Genomic DNA, 21515 nt, shown 5'->3' with positions numbered 1-21515 from the left:
AACAATCACTATTATTATTACGATTATTATTATACACCAGAGATCACTGACACCACCTGCGATCTGTATATATATACAGCACATGTTTTATAATACTATTATTATTATACACCAGTGACAGGGCAGGAGGAGAGAGCTGTGTGTATGTATGTATATGTGTGTGTGTGTGTATATATATATATATATATATATATATATATATATATATATATATATATATATATATATACACACACACACACTAACATTATATATATACACACACACACACTAACATTATATATATATACACACACAGCATATGTTCGATGTTACACACCAGTGGCATGCCATATAATGTTTGAGATATATATATATATATATATATATATATATATATATATATATATATATATATATATACTGTATATATCTATTTTAATACACACCAGTCTGTGTTATGGCCGGAGTTTATATACAAATGTAATTATAAGGCTCCTTTCACACTATAAAATCCTCCATTTTAAAGACCCGTTATAATACCATTAGATTCTATGGGATTTTTACTTTACCCATTTTATCCAGTCATAGTCTGTTATTAATACCGGGCAATGACGGGTTAAAACGGATAATGTAAAAATCCCATAGACTATAATGGGATTATGTAGCGGCTGCTTAACGGACGATTGTCAGGGTTTTCATAACGGGTCATTATAACGGATCTTTAAAGTGGAAGAATGTTATAGTGTGAACGGAGCCTAATACAATAACATATGGTCCATCCAGATATCAGCACTTGGTCGGCTGTTCTGTGGCATTATATATGAGGGATGTTATATGGAGTGTAAATACAGAGCCCAGCACCTCCCCCATAATATTACACACCAGGCTGATATATTATAGGACACCAGTGGTGGACACTATATGGCCGGAGCTGTATATCATATTACACACCAGGCTGATATATTTTGTGTTATGACACTTCAGTGTATCCTTGTCAGGCCTATGCAGTGCCCCCTCCTGGTATACTATATGTTGTTATTACACCCCAGACTGGTATACTATATGTTGTTATTACACCCCAGACTGGTATACTATATGTTGTTATTACACCCCAGACTGGTATACTATATGTTGTTATTACACCCCAGACTGGTATACTATATGTTGTTATTACACCCCAGACTGGTATACTATATGTTGTTATTACACCCCAGACTGGTATACTATATGTTGTTATTACACCCCAGACTGGTATACTATATGTTGTTATTACACCCCAGACTGGTATACTATATGTTGTTATTACACCCCAGACTCGTATACTATATGTTGTTATTACACCCCAGACTGATATACTATATGTTGTTATTACACCCCAGACTGGTATACTATATGTTGTTATTACACCCCAGACTGGTATACTATATGTTGTTATTACACCCCAGACTGGTATACTATATGTTGTTATTACACCCCAGACTGGTATACTATATGTTGTTATTACACCCCAGACTCGTATACTATATGTTGTTATTACACCCCAGACTGATATACTATATGTTGTTATTACACCCCAGACTGGTATACTATATGTTGTTATTACACCCCAGACTCGTATACTATATGTTGTTATTACACCCCAGACTGGTATACTATATGTTGTTATTACACCCCAGGCTACTGTACTTTACATTTTTACACTCCAAGCTAGTATATTATACTCCAGGCTGGTATATTACATGTAGTTATCCCCCCAGGTTTGTATATTACATGTTGTTATCCCCCCAGGCTGGTGTATTATACAGTTATTACACCCCAGGCTGGTGTATTATATGTTATTATAGTCCGGGCTGGTATATTACATGTTGTTATCCCCTGGCTGGTGTATTATACAGTTATTATAGTCCAGGCTGGTGTATTATACAGTTATTATAGTCCGGGCTGGTGTATTATATGTTATCCCCCCAGGCTGGTGTATTATATGTTATTATAGTCCAGGCTGGTATATTACATGTTATCCCCCCAGGTTTGTATATTACATGTTATTATAGTTCAGGCTGGTATATTACATGTCATTATCCCCCCAGGCTGGTATATTATATGTTATCCCCCCCAGGCTGGTGTATTATACAGTTATTATAGTCCGGGCTGGTATATTATATGTTATCCCCCCAGGCTGGTGTATTATACAGTTATTATAGTCCGGGCTGGTATATTATATGTTATTATCCCCCCAGGCTGCTGTATTATACAGTTATTATAGTCCAGGTTGGTATATTATATGTTGTTATCCCCCAGGTTGGTATATTACATGTTATTATCCCCTGGCTGGTATATTATTACACTCCAGGCTGGTATATTATACAGTTATTATAGTCCGGGCTGGTATATTACATGTTGTTATCCCCCCAGGCTGGTGTATTATACAGTTATTACACCCCAGGCTGGTATATTATGTTATTATAGTCCGGGCTGGTATATTACATGTTATTATCCCCTGGCTGATGTATTATACAGTTATTATAGTCCAGGTTGGTATATTATATGTTGTTATCCCCCAGGTTGGTATATTACATGTTATTATCCCCTGGCTGGTATATTATTACACTCCAGGCTGATGTATTATACAGTTATTATAGTCCAGGTTGGTATATTACATGTTATTATCCCCCCAGGCTGGTGTATTATATGTTATTATAGTCCGGGCTGGTATATTACATGTTGTTATCCCCCCAGGCTGGTGTATTATACAGTTATTACACCCCAGGCTGGTATATTATGTTATTATAGTCCGGGCTGGTATATTACATGTTATTATCCCCTGGCTGATGTATTATACAGTTATTATAGTCCAGGCTGGTATATTACATGTTATTATCCCCTGGCTGATGTATTATACAGTTATTATAGTCCGGGCAGGTATATTACATGTTATTATCCCCTGGCTGCTGTATTATACAGTTATTATAGTCCAGGTTGGTATATTATATGTTGTTATCCCCCAGGTTGGTATATTACATGTTATTATCCCCTGGCTGGTATATTATTACACTCCAGGCTGATGTATTATACAGTTATTATAGTCCAGGTTGGTGTATTATACAGTTATTATAGTCCGGGCTGGTATATTACATGTTATTATCCCCCAGGCTGGTGTATTATACAGTTATTATAGTCCAGGTTGGTGTATTATACAGTTATTATAGTCCGGGCTGGTATATTATATGTTATTATCCCCTGGCTGATGTATTATACAGTTATTATAGTCCAGGTTGGTATATTACATGTTATTATCCCCCCAGGCTGGTGTATTATATGTTATTATAGTCCGGGCTGGTATATTACATGTTGTTATCCCCCCAGGCTGGTGTATTATACAGTTATTACACCCCAGGCTGGTATATTATGTTATTATAGTCCGGGCTGGTATATTACATGTTATTATCCCCTGGCTGATGTATTATACAGTTATTATAGTCCGGGCTGGTATATTACATGTTATTATCCCCCCAGGCTGGTGTATTATATGTTATCCCCCCAGGCTGGTGTATTATACAGTTATTATAGTCCGGGCTGGTATATTATATGTTATTATCCCCCCAGGCTGCTGTATTATACAGTTATTATAGTCCAGGTTGGTATATTATATGTTGTTATCCCCCAGGTTGGTATATTACATGTTATTATCCCCTGGCTGGTATATTATTACACTCCAGGCTGATGTATTATACAGTTATTATAGTCCAGGTTGGTGTATTATACAGTTATTATAGTCCGGGCTGGTATATTACATGTTATTATCCCCCAGGCTGGTGTATTATACAGTTATTATAGTCCAGGTTGGTGTATTATACAGTTATTATAGTCCGGGCTGGTATATTATATGTTATTATCCCCTGGCTGGTATATTACATGTTATTATCCCCCCAGGCTGATGTATTATACAGTTATTATAGTCCAGGTTGGTGTATTATATGTTATTATAGTCCGGGCTGGTATATTACATGTTGTTATCCCCCCAGGCTGGTGTATTATACAGTTATTACACCCCAGGCTGGTATATTATGTTATTATAGTCCGGGCTGGTATATTACATGTTATTATCCCCTGGCTGATGTATTATACAGTTATTATAGTCCGGGCTGGTATATTACATGTTATTATCCCCCCAGGCTGGTGTATTATATGTTATTATAGTCCGGGCTGGTATATTACATGTTATTATCCCCCCCCCCCCCCAGGCTGGTGTATTATACAGTTATTATAGTCCAGGTTGGTATATTACATGTTATTATCCCCAGGCTGATGTATTATACAGTTATTATAGTCCAGGCTGGTATATTACATGTTATTATCCCCTGGCTGATGTATTATACAGTTATTATAGTCCAGGTTGGTATATTACATGTTATTATCCCCCCAGGCTGGTGTATTATATGTTATTATAGTCCGGGCTGGTATATTACATGTTGTTATCCCCCCAGGCTGGTGTATTATACAGTTATTACACCCCAGGCTGGTATATTATGTTATTATAGTCCGGGCTGGTATATTACATGTTATTATCCCCTGGCTGATGTATTATACAGTTATTATAGTCCAGGTTGGTATATTACATGTTATTATCCCCTGGCTGATGTATTATACAGTTATTATAGTACGGGCTGGTATATTAAATGTTATTATCCCCCCAGGCTGGTGTATTATACAGTTATTATAGTCCAGGTTGGTATATTACATGTTATTATCCCCAGGCTGATGTATTATATGTTATTATAGTCCGGGCTGGTATATTACATGTTGTTATCCCCCCAGGCTGGTGTATTATACAGTTATTACACCCCAGGCTGGTATATTATGTTATTATAGTCCGGGCTGGTATATTACATGTTATTATCCCCTGGCTGATGTATTATACAGTTATTATAGTCCGGGCTGGTATATTACATGTTATTATCCCCCCAGGCTGGTGTATTATACAGTTATTATAGTCCGGGCTGGTATATTACATGTTATTATCCCCCCAGGCTGGTGTATTATATGTTATTATAGTCCGGGCTGGTATATTACATGTTATTATCCCCCCCCCCCCCCCCCCAGGCTGGTGTATTATACAGTTATTATAGTCCAGGTTGGTATATTACATGTTATTATCCCCCAGGCTGGTGTATTATACAGTTATTATAGTCCAGGTTGGTATATTACATGTTATTATCCCCCCCCCCCCAGGCTGGTGCATTACACGTTATTACCCCCACTGCTCCTATGTGTCAGGCCTGTGCGCTGTCCCCTCCTCCCCCCGTTGTAGGCCGCAGCCTGGGGCTCGAGTTCTCACCTGGCGGCGGCGGAAGAGTCGAGGCTCTGGTCCAGCATGTCCATGTGTCGGGGCTCGGTCAGGGAGAGGGCCCCCCCCGGGTCAGGCTGAGCAGGGCCGGGGCCCGGGGCTGCCCGGGGAGGAGGAGGAGGCGGGAGGCCCGACGGATCTGATCACGGGGACAAACACACGGGTCATGTGAGGAGATCCCTTCCCTGCCTCTCCTGCACCGCCGCCGGGACACGTGAGGAGAAGGGAGGCGGGGAGAAGGAGCGAGAGCACCTCACACCGGAGCGGACAGCGGCACCGGGAACGAGCGGCACACGGGCGGGAGGAGCGGGCGGATCCCTCAGCTTAGGCGGCTGCTGCTGCTGTACTGGAGAGCGGGAGGGCAGAAACAGAGCGGGCGGGCCCGAGACACAAGAAGCAGCGCTCAAACCGCGAGCGGGCGGGCCCGACAAACACAAAGCTGCTGCTATAGAGAAGGCTGTGCGGGCGGGCGCAACAAACACAAATACTGCTATAGAGAATACAGGGCTGTGCGGGCGGGCGCCACAAACACAAAGCTGCTGCTATAGAGAAGGCTGTGCGGGCGGGCGCAACAAACACAAATACTGCTATAGAGAATACAGGGCTGTGCGGGCGGGCCCGACAAACACAAATACTGCTATAGAGAATACAGGGCTGTGTCAGAGCGGGCGGGCCCGACAAACACAAATCTACTGCTATAGAGAATACAGGGCTGTGCGGGCGGGCGCCACAAACACAAATCTACTGCTATAGAGAATACAGGGCTGTGCGGGCGGGCGCCACAAACACAAATCTACTGCTATAGAGAATACAGGGCTGTGCGGGCGGGCCCGACAAACACAAATCTACTGCTATAGAGAATACAGGGCTGTGCGGGCGGGCCCGACAAACACAAATCTACTGCTATAGAGAATACAGGGCTGTGCGGACGGGCGCCACAAACACAAATACTGCTGCTATAGAGAATACAGGGCTGTGCGGACGGGCCCGACAAACACAAATACTGCTATAGAGAATACAGGGCTGTGTCAGAGCGGCGGGCCCGACAAACACAAATACTGCTATAGAGAATACAGGGGGCTGTTCTGTATCGGAGCGGGCGGGCGCCACAAACATAAGAATGACAGTTCCAGTGAGCTCGCGCAGCCTCTGCCCACCGCATACTGCACTCAGGGAACTACGAGACAGATTTTATGTTTCACGTCTTTTTAATATATTTTTAGCAGTGGTCGGGACTTTTTTTTTTTTTTTTTAATATATATATTTGTTCTATACGTGGACGTAAATGTTATGGTTGTGTCAGAAGCGGTCGGTCGCTATTGCCGCTAACAGAAGAAAGCGACAAGGAGAGAGGGGGGAAAAAAAGTCTCTAAAAATCGCGTCCGCGAAAAGCGCCAAATAACGCGGGGTCGCGCATCAGTTTGAACAAAGACATTAAGTGGCTCCGCCCACATAAAAAAAAATGCTGTAGAGGGAGGCGGCGCGTGGAGCTGTCAGCTCTGCGTCATGTGACATGTCATTACCACGTGACGCCAAGCGCTTGTGAGGTGGAGGGAGTTCTCTGTCCAAGGTCCTAGTGCTCGTCGGCTATTACCCTTCCTGATCTCTATAGGGCCCTATTCACACCAAGGGAATCCGATTGCACTAAAACCAGGGGTCAAGTCCTGGGGGAAAAAGTGTAGGAACTCTTCCACTAAAGGGCTGGTCCTGCAGGACTCCTGCTTATGGGGATGGTGTTCTTGCTGTAGAAAAAGTGCATGACCTTAGTTCCCACGCGTTCCTGCAGGACTTGAGCCCTGACTTAAACACTTAGACAATTGTTTCACAACCAGGATGCTTCCAACTGTTGCTAAACTACAACTCCCAGCATGCCCGGACAGCCGAAGGCTTTGGTTGGATAGGGGATAAGATGTCTAGGGGTGGAGTACCCCTTTAAGCAGCTGTATGCTACAGAGGAAATTATTTTCTTTTTGAATTTCTTTTTTGTCTTGTCCACAGTGCTCTCTGCTGACACCTGATGTCCGTATCAAGAACTGTCCAGAGCAGGAGAGGTTTGCTATGGGGATTTTCTCCTGCTCTGGACAGTTCCTGATACGGACATCAGGTGTCAGCAGAGAGCACTGTGGACAAGACAAAAAAGAAATTCAAAAAGAAAATAATTTCCTCTGTAGCATACAGCTGCTTAAAAGTACTTATAGGGGTACTCCGATGAAAACTTTTTTTTTTTTAATCAATTGGTGCCAGAAAGTTAAACAGATTTGTAAATTATTTATATTAAAAAATCTTAATCTTTCCAGTACTTATTAGCTGCTGTATACTACAGAGGAAATTCTTTTCTTTTTGGAACACAGAGCTCTCTGCTGACATCACGAACACAGCTCTCTGCTGACATCACGAGCACAGTGCTCTCTGCTGACACCTCTGTCCATTGTAAGAACTGTCCAGAGTAGAAGCAAATCCCCATAGCAAACCTCTTCTACTCTGTGCAGTTCCCGAGACAAGCAGAGGTGTCAGCAGAGAGCACTGTTGCCAGACAGAAAAGAACAACTCAACTTCAGCAGCTGATAATTATTGGAAGGATTAAGATTTTTTAATTGAAGTAATTTACAAATCTGTTTTACTTTCTGTAGCCAGTTGATATAAGAAAAAAAGTTTTTTCCCTGGAATACCCCTTTAATGTCTCTGATTAAGCTGCATTGTCTATTGGAAGCCTGGGGAACGCATGGAGGGGGCGCGTTCGTAATTTTACCGCTTTGTAATTTTTTTTTATTTTTTTTTGCCTTTTTTAGATGTAAGTGAATATAAGTGTATGGAGGGGATGTGTGGGGAGGACATAACTGTATTACTAGCACAGGCTCATCCGCTGACTGCGTTTTCTTCCTTAGTCAGCAGGTTTGTATCCTCTTTCTAGAACAGCGTTTCCCAACCAGGGTGCCTCCAGCTGTTGCAAAACTACAACAACCAGCATGCCCGGACAGCCAACGGCTGTCCGGGCATGCTGGGAGTTGTAGTTTTGCAACAGCTGGAGGCACCCTGGTTGGGAAACACTCTCCTAGATGCTGTGATACCGTAGTGTGCAACAAAATGACATGTTGCTCTATCTCTCCCCCATTCTTTACAGGTCACCACTGCTCTATTAGGGCACGATGGCTCCAGTCTAAATGAGCAGTCTATTGTGAGTCACAGGTAGCCTTAAAGGGGTACTCCGGTGGAAAACTTTTTTTAATTTTTTTATCTACTGGTGCCAGAAAGTTAAACAGATTTGTAAATTACTTCTATTAAAAATAATCTTAATCCTTCCAGTACTTATTAGCTGCTGAATACTACAGAGGAAATGTTTTTCTTTTTGGAACACAGAGCTCTCTGCTGACATCATGAGCACAGTGCTCTCTGCTGACATCTCTGTCCATTTTAGGAACTGTCCAGAGTAGGAGAAAATCCCCATAGAAAACATATGCTGCTCTGGACAGTTCCTAAAATGGACAGAGATGTCAGCAGAGAGCACTGTGCTCGCGAATCAGCAGAGAGCTCTGTGTTCCAAAAAGAAAATAATTTCCTCTGTAGTATTCAGCAGCTAATAAGTACTGGAAGGATAAAGATTTTTTTAATAGAAGTAATTTACAAATCTGTTTAACTTATTGGCACCAGTTGATTAAAAATAAATATATATATAAAAAAAAAGTTTTCCACGGGAGTACCCCTTTAAATCCAATACCTGTATGATAACATACCCAGGCTGCTTGTTGTGTCCCAGCCATTGTCTGTCTGGGCATGCAGGGAGTTGCAGTTTTGCAACAGCTGGAGGCACCATGAAAGCTATTTGGAGTCTGGGGTAGCCAGAAATCTGGTATTTCAATCCCCCATACATTACACTGCAGTACTGATCATTGTGTCCAAAATCACAAGCTCACAAGGAGGTCAGTGCGTTAAAGGGGTACTCTGGTGAAAATCAATTTTTTTTTTTTAAATCAACTGGTGCCAGAACATTAAACAGATTTGTAAATGACTTATATTAAAAAAATCTTAACCCTTCCAGTACTTATCAGCTGCTGTATGCTCCAGAGGAAGTTGTGTAGTTCTTTCCAGTCTGACCACAGTGCTCTCTGCTGACACCTCTGTCCATTTTAAGAACTGTCTGGAGCAGGATAAGTTTTCCATGAGGATTTGCTCCTGCTCCGGACAGTTCCTGACATGGACAGAGGTGTCAGCAGAGAGCCCTGTGGTCAGACAGAAAATAAATTCAAAAAGAAAAAGAACTTCCTCTGGAGCATACAGCAGCTCATAAGTACTGGAAGGATTAAGATTTTTAAATAGAAGTATTTCTGGCACCAGTTGATTTAAAAAAAAAAAATGTTTTTTACCGGAGTACCCCTTTAAGAGCAAATTGGGGCATAAAGCTGCTTTCAGACATCTATACAAACTGCAAAACTCTACATTTAGGGTTTATTAACCATTTAACATCCGGGTAAAGATTGTGTAAGAGCCGTAAATATACAGCATTGGCCGCAAGCTACTGCGGTGTCCTGGAAATTGGGTCTTGGTCTCGTGAAGGCAGAGTCAGCAGAATGGATGTTCTAAGTGCAAAACCACATTAGAAATCTTTAGCGTTGGTAGCCCACCCATTTCCAGATACCCCTCCCTATTTTCATCTACTGGATGAATCGCACTACATTGTATGGGACCCAGCACCATGGGCCAGACACCGTTCTTCTTCAGGGTCCTGATCTGGATCCATTTGATTCCAGCAGGTGAGTTGTATGTGCAGGGGTGGGTTGGTCGGGTGGGGGTGACTGTGGTGTCGATGAATAGGATTTAATAGAAAGAGTTAAATTCTGATAATCCAGAATGTCAAGGAACTGTAGATTAACAGAATTTCTGGATAGACGTCACCTTGTTGGATGAATATGTCCTTATATCAGTACACATGAAGCTGGTGACCAGCACCCATAATACTGATGTGCTGAACACCTGATGCCGATCTGGCACCACTTTGCCAATTATCTGCATTGTTGCTGCAAAGTTTCAGGGTCTAAGTGACTTTATTGGTGAATGTTCTGGTCAGAAAACGTGGTGACACCTCTGATGTTTGGGTCTGGGGTAGCCATCAGGATGTAGACACCAACCTGGCGAAGAAGGAGAAGAAGACCTTCAACGATAAGCTATGGATGTCAAGACCTTGCTGGTGAATGTTCTGGTCAGAAAACATGGTGACACCTCTGATGTTTCGTCTTGAAGAAGAAGACCTTCAAAGATGCTATGGACCTAGAGACACATTCGAGATCTCTCACTGGAAACACCAATGGACAAAATATCAGAAAACCCAGGTTATAACATAATACAGCATGTATTATTATTATTATTCAGCGCTGCGGAATCTGTGTGCGCTATATAAATAAAGAATATTATTATGTATATGAAGAGATTGGAGAAATAGAACAAGCACCAACAAGATAGTCATAGTCTGAAGACCCAAACAAGTGTGTCATTGTGTGAAGATGGTCATGGTCCAAGAGAAAGAGGTATCTTCTTGTGATGTAGAGACCAACCTGATAGAGGTCATCATGATGTAGAGACCAACCTGATAGAGGTCATCATGATGTGGAGACCAACCTGATAGAGGTCATCATGATGTGGAGACCAACCTGATAGAGGTCATCATGATGTAATACCAACCTGATAGAGGTAATCATGATGTAATACCAACCTGATAGAGGTCATCATGATGTGGAGACCAACCTGATAGAGGTCATCATGATGTAGAGAACAACCTGATAGAGGTCATCATGATGTAATACCAACCTGATAGAGGTCATCATGATGTAATACCAACCTGATAGAGGTCATCATGATGTAATACCAACCTGATAGAGGTCATCATGATGTAATACCAACCTGATAGAGGTCTTCATGATGTGGAGACCAACCTGATAGAGGTCATCATGATGTAATACCAACCTGATAGAGGTCTTCATGATGTACAGGCCAACCTGATAGAGGTCATCATGATGTACAGACCAACCTGATAGAGGTCATCATGATGTAATACCAACCTGATAGAGATTATCATGATGTGGAGACCAACCTGATAGAGGTCATCATGATGTAATACCAACCTGATAGAGATCATCATGATGTGGAGACCAACCTGATAGAGGTCATCATGATGTAATACCAACCTGATAGAGGTCATCATGATGTACAGACCAACCTGATAGAGGTCATCATGATGTACAGACCAACCTGATAGAGATCATCATGATGTAGAGACCAACCTGATAGAGGTCATCATGATACAATACCAACCTGATAGAGGTCATCATGATGTAATACCAACCTGATAGAGGTCATCATGATGTACAGACCAACCTGATAGAGGTCATCATGATGTAGAGAACAACCTGATAGAGGTCATCATGATGTAATACCAACCTGATAGAGGTCATCATGATGTAATACCAACCTGATAGAGGTCATCATGATGTACAGACCAACCTGATAGAGGTCATCATGATGTACAGACCAACCTGATAGAGATCATCATGATGTAATACCAACCTGATAGAGATCATCATGATGTACAGACCAACCTGATAGAGGTCATCATGATATAATACCAACCTGATAGGGGTCATCATGATGTACAGACCAACCTGATAAAGGTCATCATGATGTACAGACCAACCTGATAGAGGTCATCATGATGTAGAGACCAACCTGATAGAGGTCATCATGATGTAGAGACCAACCTGATAGAGATCATCATGATGTAATACCAACCTGATAGAGGTCATCATGATGTAGAGACCAACCTGATAGAGGTCATCATGATGTAGAGACCAACCTGATAGAGATCATCATGATGTAATACCAACCTGATAGAGGTCATCATGATGTAAAGACCAACCTGATAGAGGTCATCATGATGTACAGACGTACCTGATAGAGATCATCATGATGTAGAGACCAACCTGATAGAGGTCATCATGATACAATACCAACCTGATAGAGGTCATCATGATGTAATACCAACCTGATAGAGGTCATCATGATGTACAGACCAACCTGATAGAGGTCATCATGATGTAGAGAACAACCTGATAGAGGTCATCATGATGTAATACCAACCTGATAGAGGTCATCATGATGTAATACCAACCTGATAGAGGTCATCATGATGTACAGACCAACCTGATAGAGGTCATCATGATGTACAGACCAACCTGATAGAGATCATCATGATGTACAGACCAACCTGATAGAGATCATCATGATGTAATACCAACCTGATAGAGGTCATCATGATGTAATACCAACCTGATAGAGGTCATCATGATGTAATACCAACCTGATAGAGGTCATCATGATGTACAGACCAACCTGATAGAGGTCATCATGATGTACAGACCAACCTGATAGAGGTCATCATGATGTACAGACCAACCTGATAGAGATCATCATGATATAATACCAACCTGATAGGGGTCATCATGATGTACAGACCAACCTGATAGAGGTCATCATGATGTACAGACCAACCTGATAGAGGTCATCATGATGTAGAGACCAACCTGATAGAGATCATCATGATGTAGAGACCAACCTGATAGAGGTCATCATGATGTACAGACCAACCTGATAGAGGTCATCATGATGTAGAGACCAACCTGATAGAGGTCATCATGATGTACAGACCAACCTGATAGTGGTCATCATGATGTACAGACCAACCTGATGGAGGTCATCATGATGTACAGACCAACCTGCTCTGCACTTTGTAGGTTCTTCACTTTGTATGTTCTGCTCTTTTTATGCTCTGCACTTTGTATGTTCTTCACTTTGTATGTTCTTCACTTTGTATGTTCTGCACTTTGTAGGTTCTGCACTTTGTAGGTTCTGGACTTTGTAAGTTCTGGACTTTGTATGCTCTGCACTTTGTTGGTTCTGTACTTTGTAGGTTTTTCACTTTTTATGTTCTGCACTTTGTAGGCTCTTCACTTTGTATGTTCTGCACTTTGTAGGCGCTTTACTTTGTATGTTCTGCACTTTGTTTATGTTCTGCACTTTGTATGTTCTTCACTTTGTATGCTCTGCACTATGTAGGTTCTGCACTTTGTAGGTTCTGCACTTTGTAGGTTCTTCACTTTGTAGGTTCTTCACTTTGTATGTTCTGCACTTTGTATGTTCTGCACTTTGTATGTTCTGCACTTTGTATGTTCTGCACTTTGTAGGTTCTGCACTTTGTAGGTTCTTCGCTTTGTATGTTCTGCACTTTGTATGTTCTGCACTTTGTAGGTTCTTCACTTTGTATGTTCTGCACTTTGTATGTTCTGCACTTTGTAGGTTCTTCACTTTGTAGGTTCTGCACTTTGTATGTTCTGGACTTTGTATGTTCTGGACTTTGTAGGCTCTTCCCTTTGTATGTTCTGTAGCAGGTGTAGTGGAAAATTGGACCGATCTTGGCGCTGGAACTCCAGAGTTCCAGCGCCAAGATCGGTTCAATTTTCCACTACACCTGCTACTATACTATACTGGGACAGCTTTCCTGACTCCAGAGGACTGAGGCTGCGGATCTGGCAATTACTACCATACCAAGCGCTTTAGGTGTTGTGCTCTGAGCACAACATCCTCCGGCGAGTTTAACCAAAAATACGTGTAAACTTTTAACCCTAACGTCCTTCACTAGGGGCGCAAATTCCCCTCTTTTTCTTTTTTCTTTCTATGCTTTGTATGTTCTGGACTTCTGTAGATTCTTCACCATGAATGTTCCTGACTATTGATTCTATTCTAGTATCCTTGTATAATCTTTACTATAGAGTACATGTTCCTGACTATGTACATTATGTTCTTCATGTAACCTCTTCTTGCCCCGTATTGACCCATTGTTTTTCACCCCAGGGATGTTTGATTTAAAAGTTCTCCAGTCCCCTCCGTCTCTGGTCGTCACTCAGGGTCAGCTGACCAAGCTGGGTTGCTTTTTCTCTACTGAATCTAATAGAAAGGGTGCGGTGACCTGGTATAAAGCTCCATTAGATGGGAACATGACCTCCCTTCAAGCCGTTCCTCTGAGAAACCGCTTCTCTCTTGCTCACCCCAAGACTTTTCTGAGTGAAGGAGACGCCTCGCTGGTCATCAGTAACATCACCTGGGAAGATGCTGGGATTTACTTCTGCAACGTGTGTATGTGGGAGAAGCCAGAGGAGCGAGGACCTGGGACCAGCCTCGTTGTGTACGGTAGGGGGAGAATTAACCCTTTATTACAGTATTTTCTGCCAATAATAAAGCATATAACCACGATTAGGATGCAAGTGCACTTTGCGGGTTTCATTACGAATTTTTTGCATGAAAAAAAAAAAAAAGAAAAGAGAACGAACATAGTGATTATGCGAAATTCGGGAATATAGGATGAATATTCGTTCAAATATTCGCAAAATATCGCAAATTCGAATACGGCCTCTGCTGCTCATCACTAAACCGGTTCCCTTATATTTTCTCTTCTCAGCTCATCCGTCACATCCAGAGATCTACCTGAAGGTATCCGCCACGTCACAAGAAGACACAGTCCTTACTTGCCGCACATCTGGCTACTACCCACCGGACATCGCGATAACTTGGCACAGCAATGACATTGACTTTCCCGATCCTAGACCTTTAGAGATATGGAAGTCAGATCACGGCAACTTTCATGCTGCCCGTTACCTTGTCTTACCGTCATGGTTTAAAACCAGCTTGCTGACTGTATCCTGCATTGTCCGTCACATATCTTTTCCAGCACCATTGTACGCCAACTACTCTCACGGTGAGCCTTGATGGTTTGATGTAATTGCAGCGTTTTGCCTGCAGATGGCAGTAAATCCTTTCGCATTCACGTATTCCAAATTTTTTATTTTTTTTGCAACGTTTGTTTTATGTTTTTTTTTATTCTAACGTTTTACGCTTTTATTCTCTAGATCCGTCTCAGTCTGGCGTGAGCGGATATCGGCTCGTCGAATATCTGAACGTTCTTAAAATAGCGCTGATACTTGGCCTTACCATCAGCATTCTTCTGACAGGTAAAGATGCTTTCAGCCATTTCTTTATTAAATCTGGTCCCGGGAAAGCTGGATCATCCTTTATAGATATTTCCACTCAGCTTTCCGGGCTCCTGATTGGCCGGGATGCACCTCTCGCTTGCATATTTCTTGGTAGCAGATTTGCCATTTTGACCCATAGTCTATATTTCATGTTATGTTTTATTTATTTATTTATTATTTTTTTTTATTCCTAGTACAAAAGAGATGCAAAAACAAATGAGAAGAATAAAGATCCGACATATATTCAGTACTGAGGTAAGTTCACCTACATAATAGATAAAGTGACGGATAATAAAGTGAAGCACCGCCGGCTCTATAGTCGGCAGACATCTTTACTGTATACTATTGCGCTGCTACCTGGAAACCATCAGCAAGAAGAATAGATCCTCCTGAGAGAAGATATTTATTTAAAAATAAGAATTTGGGATCCCCACCTATAGAGATAATAGGCGGAGGGGGTAGTCATGTCCATATGGCAGTGTTTTTCAAACAGGGTGCCTTCAGCTGTTGCAAAACTACAACTCCCAGCATGCCCGGACAGCCTTCGGCTGTCCGGGCATGCTGGGAGTTGTAGTTTTGCAACAGCTGGAGGCACCCTGTTTGAAAAACTCTGCCGTTTGGGGTTATAAGAACAGTTCACATGAGAAAGTATTGGATTTTTTTTTTATAGAAGTAATTTACAAATCTGTTTAACTTTCTGGCACCAGTTGATTAAAAAAAAAAAGTTTTCATCGGAGTACCCCTATTAGTACTTTTAGTACTTTTAAGCAGCTGTATGCTACAGAGGAAATGATTTTCTTTTTTTTATTTCTTTTTTGTTTTTGTCACAGTGCTCTCTGCTGACACCTCTGTCCGTATCAGGAACTGTCTAGAGCGCAGGAGAAAATCCCCATAGCAAACCTCTCCTGCTCTGGAAAGTTCCTGATACGGACATTAGGTGTCAGCAGAGAGCACTGTGGACAAGACAAAAAAGAAATTCAAAAAGAAAATAATTTCCTCTGTAGCATACAGCTGCTTAAAGGGGTACTCCACCCCTAGACATCTTATCCCCTATCCAACCAAAGCCTTCGGCTGTCCGGGCATGCTGGGGGTTGAAGTTTTGCAACAGCTGGAGGCGCCCTGTTTGAAAAACACTGCCGTGTGGGGTTATAAGAACAGTTCACATGAGAAAGTATTGGATTTTTTTTTATAGAAGTAATTTACAAATCTGTTTAACTTTCTGGCACCAGTTGATTTAAAAAAAATAAAAAATAAAGTTTTCACCGGAGTACCCCTATAAGTACTTTTAGTACTTTTAAGTAGCTGTATGCTACAGAGGAAATTATTTTCTATTTTTTATTTCTTTTTTGTTTTTGTCACAGTGCTCTCTGCTGACACCTCTGTCCGTATCAGGAACTGTCTAGAGCGCAGGAGAAAATCCCCATAGCAAACCTCTCCTGCTCTGGAAAGTTCCTGATACGGACATTAGGTGTCAGCAGAGAGCACTGTGGACAAGACAAAAAAGAAATTCAAAAAGAAAATAATTTCCTCTGTAGCATACAGCTGCTTAAAGGGGTACTCCACCCCTAGACATCTTATCCCCTATCCAACCAAAGCCTTCGGCTGTCCGGGCATGCTGGGAGTTGAAGTTTTGCAACAGCTGGAGGCACCCTTTTTGAAAAACACTGCCGTGTGGGGTTATAAGAACAGTTCACATGAGAAAGTATTGGATTTTTTTTTATAGAAGTAATTTACAAATCTGTTTAACTTTCTGGCACCAGTTGATTTAAAAAAAATAAAAAATAAAGTTTTCACCGGAGTACCCCTATAAGTACTTTTAGTACTTTTAAGTAGCTGTATGCTACAGAGGAAATTATTTTCTATTTTTTATTTCTTTTTTGTTTTTGTCACAGTGCTCTCTGCTGACACCTCTGTCCGTATCAGGAACTGTCTAGAGCGCAGGAGAAAATCCCCATAGCAAACCTCTCCTGCTCTGGAAAGTTCCTGATACGGACATTAGGTGTCAGCAGAGAGCACTGTGGACAAGACAAAAAAGAAATTCAAAAAGAAAATAATTTCCTCTGTAGCATACAGCTGCTTAAAGGGATACTCCACCCCTAGACATCTTATCCCCTATCCAACCAAAGCCTTCGGCTGTCCGGGCATGCTGGGAGTTGAAGTTTTGCAACAGCTGGAGGCACCCTTTTTGAAAAACACTGCCGTGTGGGGTTATAAGAACGGTTCACATGAGAAAGTATTGGAATATGGCGGAGAGGAGAACATTGAACACACTGGGGGAGATTTAACAAACCTGCGCAGAGGAAAAGTTGCCCAGTCGCCCATAGCAACCAATCAGATCGCTTCTTTCATTTTTAACATTGTCTCTGCAAAATGAAAGTAGTGATCTGATTGGTTGCTATGGGCGACTGTAAAACTTTTCCTCTGCGCAGGTTTTGATAAATCTCCCCCATTGAATGTCTACATATTGGACGATTTTTCTTGTTATTTTCTTCCTTATCCGATATCCTTCTTTTGCAGTCCTATAAATCTCCTTCCAAAATGTCTTCCGGCAGCACCAGGACCCGGAATCCCGTATTAACTGCACTTTTGGTTGTCGTCATGTGATTACGTATTAAAGATTAGACTATGGGTTAGTTCACACTACGGAATCTCCAGAATTCCCTTTGATCTCTATGGGGGAGATTTATCAAATCCTGTCCAGGGGGAAAAGTTGCTGAGTTGCCCATAGCAACCAATCAGATCGCTTCTTTCACTTTTGAAAAAGGCCTCTGGAAAATGAAAGAAGCGATTTGATTGGTTGCTATGGGCAACTCAGCAACTTTCCCCCCTGGACAGGTTTTAATAAATCTCCCCCAATGTGATTCTAAAGCTCAGTTCACACTACAGAATTTCCGTATTCCGATGCAATATTGGATCCGGTCGGAAGATTGAATCAGAATCTGAGCAGCCACCCCCATAGTGCTCCTGACGACTGGCAGCAAGTCCCGAGGGCATTTGAGCATGCTTCCCCCGCAGCTGCCTGTTACCCTGAGCCTCGGGCACGCTCAGATATCATCTGGTCTGTGCTCAGAACAGCCATGGGCACCTGTTGGCATTGCCAGGCAGCTCTTGCTCTACCCCCATAGACTACCAGCCCCATAAACGTCCTGATCTCTGGGCACAGCGATAAAAAGATGGATCGTTTTGAATCCCCCGCCCCAGCAGCCGCCTGTCACATGACATGCTGCTGCTATCAGGCCTGGTGCGAGGATTTCCGCCACCCTAGGTGAAACCTAATTTTAATGCCCCTTGACCCCGCCCATTGGCTCTTCCCGGTGTATGGAGGCGCACGCGTTGTCAGGATGTTGGATGGACCTGGGCTTAGTGATTGCCCCTGTCTGCCTCTGAAGTGACGCTGCACTCCTCCAGCAGGCGGAAAAATGCTGATTATTATAGTACAGGTGGGGGGTAGGTAGCGTGGCGGGGTTTTGCTTGATGGGCAGGTGTTTCAGATGGGCAGGTGCTTCAGATGCTGGCTAACTTTATTACAACAGGCAGAACGGTGCCCCCATCAAGATGGCGCTCTAGGCGGCTGTCTATTTTGCCTAGAGGAAGAACCGGCCTGGTTGTTATCAGGTCTATTTAGTTCCGAAAGCTCTGATTGCGCTGCTGGGGTTGGCCATGCTCCCTCGTGACGTCCTGCCCCCTCAATGCAAGTCTATGGGAGGCGGCGTGACGGGCACCACGCCCCCTCCCATAGATTTGCGACACGAAAATTAGTGCTGATGTCCCCTTATGTCTGCTCCAGTATCATGGAATAATGAGGGCACCAATTCAGGAGGAATTCAGGGAGGCAATTTTCCTCGCTGAATTCTGTAGTGTGAACGAACCCTAAAGAAATTTTCTTACTGAATTTCCACAGTGGGTCTGCGCCGTTCACCATGCTCTGGAATCTGCGCCTATGTCCGTGGCAATTTAAGCACCATTGAAAATAAACCCCCGGTGGAATCCGATTCCACTGCGGAACGTTTGACGTGTGAACGAGGCAGCGTAATTTCATAGAATCTCTGTAGTGTGAATGAGGCCTAAGGCGGAGAGTTATCAAACCACGGGGAAGAGTGGAGCAGTTGCCCATAGCAACCAATCAGATTTCAGCTTTCATTATTCAGAGGCCTGTTTAAAAATGAAAGCTGGAATCTGGTTGCTATGGGCAACTGCACCAATGATCCTCTGCACAAGGTTTGATAAATCTCCCCCTCAATGTTTATATTCTGTAATGGCCACTGCGGATGCCTGTGTTATCTAATATGGCCACTTTAGCTTGATGTGATGCCAAAATATTCAATAAAAGTGTTTGAAATCAAAGCTTTGGACATTCCTGTCACATGCAAAACTTTATGCCCCATGATATCTGTAATGTCCGTTTATTTGTTTTTGTATTTTTCTGTTTAGGTGTGTATTCACACACTAGTTTGTTCAGAACAGTTTGCTTTTCCACCTGGATAGGGAATAGTTAATGCTCTGAGCGAATGAGAACTCGGGTGGAGTTATTTAGCCAGAGTAATCCTGCATACTGGTGCTGGTTATTCAGTGCAATACTATGATGTCTGTTAGTTTTATGCCACCGTGTCTGTTTGTGCAAAACCCTTCCATGTCTGCTTGAGCTTGCACCTTGTATTTATCTTGTGATATTATCTGAGTTTTATCCATGGTTAAATATTTTTGTTCATTGTAGCTTTTAGTCTGTGTTACATTTGTCGGTTTTAAGATTATGTCTGTTCAGCTTTTTCGGTGTTCACACTGTGTCTGAGTCTAGTTTTATACCCTGTTTCTGTATGTTATATTCTTGTTCGGTATGCTGGAGTCTATTCAGACTCATCCAGTTCTAGTTTGTATGTTCTGTGTCCCAGTGTGAACAGTGTCCTTTATTTATATCCTGTTTGGTTTATCCAATCCTTTGTCCTTTGTACTTGTACCTGTATGTGAACAGTGTTCTATTTTACCCGTTCAGTTTTAGTGTTTTGGCTCTCAGTTCTTCCGCTATCCCCTTCATCTCCTGGATTCTGCTGTATACTCATATCATGCCTAGTCTTTTTATCATGTCTGCCGTTTATCTCATATCCGATTTTGTGAACTGTTTGTTAATTCAGTATATTCTGTTTGTGAGTTATATTCTGCATTGTTAGTATTTGTATTCTGTCTGGTATATCTGGATATGTAGTAGTTTTCCGTTTCTGGCCTGTGACTGACTATGTTTATTATTTGTTTTTACGCCACTGCACTCTAGCACAGGAAGGGACCGGCTCACAGTTGTTGACTCACCGTTTAGGGTGAGTGGGCAAGTAGGCTGGGAAAGCGGTTTTGGGGTCAGTTTAGGGCTCTCTTCCTGTCCCCCCTGTTGGTCCTTGACAATATCCTAGCAGCCGGGAACATGATGGGAGTTTTGCAGCATCTGAAAAGCCAAAAGCTTGGGGAACACTGCCATAGATGATACTGTAGAATTTATAGAGCGCCCCCAACAGGCTGAACAAAAATGTAAACGATAATCTCTTACTTTAACACTTTGTAATTTCTATGGCCCAAAATTCTGCGCTGATCATTTCCTTACTATATCTTTGTAGCAGTCCGAGCTTCTGTTTTTTCTAATACAGAGTTCCAAATGCCCTGCTGTGATATAGGAGAAGAATTATGCATTAGTCTCCTCAATCTCCCTAAATCTTTCAATAAAGTTATGTAAGTATATGTGTGTATGAGAGGGAGATGGTGATGAAGCTGTAGGGGCTGAACAGCGGTGATGACATCACTGAGGGGGAGGGGCTAGAGCTCAGAAACAAGACCCAGCCACGCCACAACAGAGGATGATACATTGTCTTGGGAGAGAGTGAGGAGTCAGGATCTGCTTAGACAACACCACACTGAAAATAAGAGGACTACACAACTTCCTGTCAGGAGAGAGGAAGGAGCTGGTGAACTGCAGAGTCAACACTATACTAACATTGAGAGGACTACACAACTTCCTGTCAGGAGAGAGGGAGGAGACAGGAGCTGCTGTTAAAACCTTACACTGACAATGAGAGGACTACACAACTTCCTGTCAGGAGAGAGGAAGGATCTGGGAAGCTGGAGACATAACCAGACCA

General features: G+C 42.4%; 2 protein-coding genes across 12 annotated transcripts in view; one reads left to right on the top strand and one right to left on the bottom strand.

Annotated features, from left to right (window-relative positions):
• USF2 (upstream transcription factor 2, c-fos interacting) overlaps positions 1-7280 on the bottom strand; it is a 56574-nt gene extending 49294 nt beyond the window's left edge. Inside the window, exon 1 of one of the 6 annotated variants that reach the window (XM_056543152.1) lies at positions 5318-7280. In XM_056543152.1, coding sequence (XP_056399127.1) covers positions 5318-5361 — 44 coding nt within the window. In that variant the 5' untranslated portion in view covers positions 5362-7280. The remainder of the gene's footprint in view (positions 1-5317) is intronic. The other 5 variants (XM_056543157.1, XM_056543151.1, XM_056543156.1 and 2 more) reach the window with 5 other exon arrangements.
• Positions 7281-9623: 2343 nt separating this feature from the next.
• LOC130293770 (signal-regulatory protein gamma-like) overlaps positions 9624-21515 on the top strand; it is a 91365-nt gene continuing 79473 nt past the window's right edge. For 3 of the 6 annotated variants that reach the window (XM_056542847.1, XM_056542848.1, XM_056542849.1), the window contains exons 1-5: positions 9624-10074; positions 14222-14557; positions 14826-15122; positions 15274-15375; positions 15591-15651. In XM_056542847.1, the coding sequence (XP_056398822.1) occupies positions 10002-10074; positions 14222-14557; positions 14826-15122; positions 15274-15375; positions 15591-15616 (834 nt within the window). In that variant the 5' untranslated portion in view covers positions 9624-10001 and the 3' untranslated portion in view covers positions 15617-15651. Of the gene's footprint in view, positions 10075-10125; positions 10651-14221; positions 14558-14825; positions 15123-15273; positions 15376-15590; positions 15652-17913; positions 18107-21026; positions 21138-21515 lie in introns of those variants that run through there. The other 3 variants (XM_056542850.1, XM_056542846.1, XM_056542851.1) reach the window with 3 other exon arrangements.

The sequence above is a fragment of the Hyla sarda genome, chromosome 10 (assembly GCF_029499605.1).
Source record: "Hyla sarda isolate aHylSar1 chromosome 10, aHylSar1.hap1, whole genome shotgun sequence".
NCBI classification, from domain to species: Eukaryota; Metazoa; Chordata; class Amphibia; order Anura; family Hylidae; genus Hyla; species Hyla sarda.
The sequence above is the reverse complement of the archived record's forward strand: the minus strand, read 5'-3'. Positions and strand labels throughout refer to the sequence as shown.